This window comes from Megascapheus bottae, chromosome 2 (genome assembly GCF_031878675.1).
Source record: "Megascapheus bottae isolate mThoBot1 chromosome 2, mThoBot2.hap1, whole genome shotgun sequence".
NCBI classification, from domain to species: Eukaryota; Metazoa; Chordata; class Mammalia; order Rodentia; family Geomyidae; genus Megascapheus; species Megascapheus bottae.
In genome coordinates this window covers 35,736,407-35,742,406 of record NC_143510.1, presented here as the reverse complement: position 1 = coordinate 35,742,406, position 6,000 = coordinate 35,736,407, and the positions used below count along the sequence as shown (strand labels likewise).

The window sequence follows — 6,000 nt, the reverse complement described above, 5'->3', positions numbered from 1 at the left end:
GCAAAGACTGTGTAGGGTAAAATTAGGGGGATTTCCTAAGTGGCTAAGGATGTGTGTGTGTGTGTGTGCGTGCACGCGGGACGTGCAAGCCAAGTGCACTGAAATGCAGCTCCAGTCTTTTGCCTGCGAGGAGTTGCCGGGCTCCCCGCCCCCGCCCCGCCTCGGAGCGCCACGGGGGAGTCCGCGCCGTCCAGGGTCCAGGGCATTCCAGGCCCCGGGCTGGCGGGCGGGCGGGGTGGACACCGGGCTCCAGTGCCAGGCGCAGCCGTTGGCTGGCGGCCGCCCAATCCCAGGGCTTGCCGCCCGCGCCCGGCCAGCGCACACCCTGAAAGCCGGGGACGGAGGCAGCAGCCGGCGTCGTCCGTCGCCTGGTGGGGGGGATCGAGGGTGGCTGGGTGGCTGGGGCTGCAGCTGCTGGGATCGCCTGAGGACCCCTCCCCTCCCCTCCCCTTCCCTTCCTTTCCCTTCCCTTCCCCTCCGCTCCCCTGCCAGGCTGGGAGGGAAGGAGGCATGGCTTCTGTGTTCATGTGCGGCGTGGAGGACCTGGTGTTCGGCGGCAGCCGCTTCGTGTGGAACTTGACGGTGTCCACGCTGCGGAGATGGTACACGGAGAGGCTGCGGGCGTGCCACCAGGTGCTGCGGACGTGGTGCGGGCTGCGGGATGTGTACCAGGTGAGCGGGGCGCGGCGCGCCCAGGGGGCCCTGGCGGGGTTGGTGGGAAGCCGGCTCCACCTGTAGGATTGCACGGCTCGCTCCCCTCCCCCATCGCTCGTTCAACTCCGCTCAGGTGTCTGGGCAGGGGGCGGGGGCCGAGGTGGGGGGGGAGATGGCTCCACTGCGCCCTGGACTGCTGGGTCCAAGCGCCTGTGGCTGCGCCCGGGGAAGAGGGCTTACCTAGTGGTGCCCAGCCCTGGAAGACACCCCCATCCGGTGATGGTGGGGTGCTGGGGGGTGCCCAGTCCTGGAAGACCCCCCCCCACCCAGTGATGGTGGGGTGCTGGGGGGTGCCCAGCCCTGGAAGACCCCCCCCACCCGGTGATGGTGGGGTGCTGGGGGTGTCCAGTCCTGGAAGACCCCCCCACCCGGTGATGGTGGGGTGCTGGGGGGTGCCCAGTCCTGGAAGACCCCCCCATCCAGTGATGGTGGGATGCCAGGGGCGCCCAGCCCTGGAAGACCCCTCCACCCAGTGATTACAGGGTCCGGGGGGCGCCTGGAGCTGTGCCCTAGAGACCCTGCTGCAGAGACTGCCTGTGGCATTTGGAGATTGCTTCTTCCTTTATTTCCTGGCAGTGGGGGTGGCATTTGAGCAAGGAAAGCTAGTTCACCCCCGCTGGCTGTCAGAGCGACTCTTCCTGAGGTGCCTTCTTCCTCATCCCCTTTGATTTCAGTGTTCCGTCAGGTAGCCTCCACTTGCAAAGGCAGAGCCAGGAAAATGTGATTGTGTGTGGGCGGGGGGGGGGGGGGGGGGGGGTTGGAAGGAGCCACCGCAATTGGTGACCGTTTCTTAACTGGCTGATGGGAAGGGTGGCTTGGCAGAGCAGCAGTGTGCTTACCTTTCCATTTGCTTGACCTCTTTCTGTGCGGGGGGCGGGGGCGGGGGGGGGGGGAGGGGGGGAGGGTCCCATCTTACAGGCCAAACAGTGTGGCTACTTCCCTCAGCTAGGTGACATTAACCCCCTCTGCCCTCTGAGGCTGCAACTTTACCCGGGTTGTTTTCCTCAACACTACTTGATAGACTTAAAAGCACTATGCTAGCTGAGTGCTGGTAAACCCTAGCTACTCAGGAGGTTGAGATATGTGGATCAAAGTTTGAAGCCAGCTCAGGCAAGAGAGTGTACAAGATTCTTATCTCCAATTAACCACCAAAAATAAACAAACAAAAAGCCAGAAATGGGATTGTGATTCAAGTGGTAGTGTGCTAGCTAGCATTGAGTGGAAAAAGCTTGAAATCAACCCTAGTGCCAGTACACATGCAGAAAGTACTGTGCGTTGATTTAAAATCTTTGAGAGGTTTCTAATTGCATTGTTAAAGTAGGAAGACTATACCAGGGGTTTGTGGAAATACACTATCATTCTTGTGATGCAGAATAGGTTTGTTGAAGTTCCAGGCTCTCCTCCCTGTCTTCCCCCACCCCCCAACCCCATTCCTGACGTGGTAGAATGTACGTGGCAGAATGTACATGGCATTATACTGTGACCCACACTAGTGCGGTGCTTGATTATTTTTTTCATCGATCTAGCAAAATGAAAAATCCAACCTAAGGCTGGACTATCAGAAGTCTAAAGTATCTATGTCTTCTTGTCACCCTTGTTAAACTATAACATTTTAACTTCTGCTTTTACATAGTTCCTGCTTTGTATAACACATCTGCCATATCGTGCATTTTTTGAAATGGAATCCAAAAGCCACGTCGAGAGCAGCAGCCTTCGGGGGAAGGAGGAGATTAGGGCAGTGTGGATGCATCCCATCTGGCTATAGGACACAGCTCCTCTGGTTCTTAGGAAGCACAGATATGTCAGCCTTCTAAGCCTTTTTCTGTTGACAAGTCACCTCTTAGTTGGGTTTATAGGATATAGTATAATGTATCACTTTGCTTTTTCTTCTTCATGTTGGAGAAATTTTCAAAAAGAAAACACAAATATCATAATCAACCAGAACAGCTGGGGACCTCCCCCTGCTCCCCCCACCAAGGGTTCAGAGGATTTGTGGCTTATCTCTAATGTTGTTAGTAGCCAATTCAGAGATTTTAGGTTCTCAAAAAACAGAGGGAGGTCCTGTGAGGGCATCATAAGGTTGATCAGTAATTGTTTTAAGCAATAGTTTGAAAGGAGTCAGCTACTAAAATACCTTTTCTCTTCTGTAAAATGGGTGGTGACTGAGTCATGCCCTTTCATTGTCATGAGAAAGAACATCTAACATGATGTCTTGTTTGGGTACTGAGTCATGAGGAGAAGAAAATGAATCTCTAAAAATTGGAGAAACCTTTTTAGCTATAAAAGAACAATAATAATCTTAAATGTGCAAGATCCTTGTATATATATATATTTGTGTGTGTGCATGTTTATATGTGTTCATATGAGTGTGTGTATGTGCTTGTATCTGTTTGGGGTTTTTTGTTTACTTTTACTTTTTTCTTTTTTGGTGCTGGGGATGGGATGCAGGATGTGGCACTTTCTAGACCATCACTCCACCACAGAGCTATATTCCCAGCCCAAAAAAATTATTTTAAAAAGTACTTAAAAGTACTGAGTAAGGCCAGTGATTGAATATAGAGATTTCCTTCTTGAATACCTGTTTGTTAAATACGTCATTTGAATTATGATGTAAAAATCAATGTTAATAAATTCTTTCATTAAAAAAGTACTGAGTAAGTAGCTACTCAGGAGGCTGAAATCTGAGGATCCAGGTACAAGGCCAGCTCGAGAACAAAAGCACCTGAGACTCTTATTTCCAATTAACCTCTAATAAGTGGGAAGTGGGACTTGGCAGGGTGGTGGCCTTGAGCTGAAGAGCTCAGGGACAGCACCCAGGCCGAGTTCAGCCTCATGACCGGAAAAAAAAAAAAAAAGTACTGAGTAAGGAAATAGTGGCTTTAGTTATATAAAACTAAAAAGGCAGTAAATGTATGTGAGCTGTGGACAAGTGAGTGAATCCACCCTTTTCCAAAATATGACCATGGGGAAATTAATATTTTACTATGCTTCTATTACATCATTTATAAAGTGGGGAATATAATAATACTAATCACAGAGGTTAACAGGATTCATTGGCACTCAAAATAATTAGCATACAACTTGGATCTTAGAAAGTATTCAATTAATGTTTTATCATTTTTGTCATCTAGGGTGATAGGTGTAGTTTGATCAGGATGTGTTTATTTCCTATAATTCTTTCAGCTCTATTTTTTTTCCTTTCATGGGGCTTGAACTCTGGGCCTGGGCGCCATCCCTGAGCTTTTCAGCTTAAGGCTACCACCCTACCCCTTGAGCCATAGCACCACTTCCAGTTTTCTAGTGGTTAATTGGAATAAAAGTCTCAGGTCTTTAGTGCCCAGGCTGGCTTTGAACCACAATCCACAGATCACAGCCTCCTGTGGAGCTAGGGTTATAGGCATGAGCCACTGCACCCGGCTTCAGCCCTATTTTTATTTGTTCGCTTTATCCTTGCATGGTATCATCTCTCATGTATACAATAGATCTATATATTATCATATATAAAGAAAGAATTTTTTATGTTTATCGATCATGGAGAAAATTTCCCAGATAAATTCACAGAGAATAACTTAGGCCTTGCATTTTAGGTTCTGTGTATTATTCTCTAAGGAAGAGGTAAGGTCTGATAGGAGCAAAAAATGATTTGGAAAGGGAGAGTAACCCCCCACAACTTCCTGCTTAATAAAGGAAGAAGCATATGAAAGCTGGGTATAAAAGGCAACTAAGCCAGATACTGGCTCACACCTGTAATCCTTTCTTCTCAGAGGGCTGGGATGTGAGAATCTGAGAGTCTGAGATCTGAGAGTTCAAAGCCAGCCAGAGCAGAAAAGTTTGAGATTCCAATGTCCACTTAACCCCCAAACAGCCAGAAGTGAAGCTGTGGCACAAGTGATAGAGGACTAGTCTTATGTGAAAAAGCTCAGGGGCAGGGCCCAGATTCGGAGGTTCAAACCACCAGTATTGGCCCCCTACCAAAAAAATAATAATAATAATGCCACCAATCATGTCAGAATCTCAAATCTAGCATTCTAAATAAATAGTTATTTTCCAAGGTAAATGCAACCACTAAATGCCCAAGTGCCATTGTAAATTTTGTGTTACTGTTTTGTTTTATGGTTTGCCACAGAAATTCAGGTTTCAGGTATAAGGCTCAGCCTGAAAACAACCATACTGCTGTCCCAGACTCTGGATATTAAACCACCAGAGGGAACAGTCCACTGCCCAGCACGTGATGCTCTAGAAGCACACACAAGAGAATTACATATTTTCCTGAGTTCAGTCTTTTGTCATTTTATTGAAAAATTTTCCAAGGTGTCATTTTTCTGGATTCTGCATAGTCTTGGTTGTAAGGAAATCTAAAGCTCCAGGACTCTGGAGAGAAGCCAGGGCGGGGCAGGAGGTATTGATTACACGCAATCCCTGGCAGTCCCTGGGAGGTATTTTGTTTGTTCATATACGATAAGTGAAAGAATATCTCCTACCCATTCACGAGGTGTCTGGCATGTTGGCAGCCTGGCTAACAAAGCTGGGAAGGCCTCATTTCTCTGGAATGGAACTCTTCCTCCCCTCCTAGATATTGGAACAGCAAGTGATTTCATTTGCCAACAAACCATTAATAATTAAGGTACTTGCTATAAGGTATTTTCTGTAGCAAAGCGACTAAATCAAAGGCAGATAGAGGCTGTATTGGGGTTGCCTCTAACAAAGACTTAATTTACAATGAAAGAGTTTGGTCCAAGTAGCTGACATGAGAACACATTTTTTAATTGAAGCTGAATTCTTAAAGCTGATTTGTTAGCCATGCACCTATCCTATTTAGATCTTTTCTGGGTGAGCGGCATTATAGTAATTCATGGGATTTAACACAGAAAAGAAGTAGAAAATGATGTGTGGGGGGGGATGTTATTCCCAAAGATCATTATTGGGGGGGTGTATTAAGTTATAATAAAGTACTCAGTTTGTTATTGGGGTTGTGTTTTCTTATCCTCGTTGTCTGAAAGAGAATTACCTATAAACCCTGAATTGTCTCCAGCAAGAGGCAGAATCTGGAATGCTTAAGGGACCAGAAGAGGCTGGGTCAGCTCCCCTGAGGCAGGCAGCTGGCACCAAAGGCAGAGTACTCGTTGCAAGTCTCTGGTAGTTAGGAGAGTCTGAAGTCTCAATCCAAAAGACATTGACCTTTGACCTTGGGCAAATCACTTGCCTTCTCTGAGCCTCATTTTTCTTCTGGATAGGGGAGGAAAGAAGTAACAGCTGCATTGTGGGATGGAGTGAGGGATTCATGAG

The 6,000-nt window shown here is 47.9% G+C and overlaps 1 protein-coding gene across 1 annotated transcript in view; it reads left to right on the top strand.

The window, feature by feature from the left end:
• Positions 1-499: 499 nt before the first annotated feature.
• Positions 500-6,000, top strand: part of Frmd4b (FERM domain containing 4B) — a 132,308-nt gene continuing 126,807 nt past the window's right edge. The window contains exon 1 of the mRNA XM_090323916.1: positions 500-672. Coding sequence (XP_090180042.1) covers positions 511-672 — 162 coding nt within the window. The 5' untranslated portion in view covers positions 500-510. The remainder of the gene's footprint in view (positions 673-6,000) is intronic.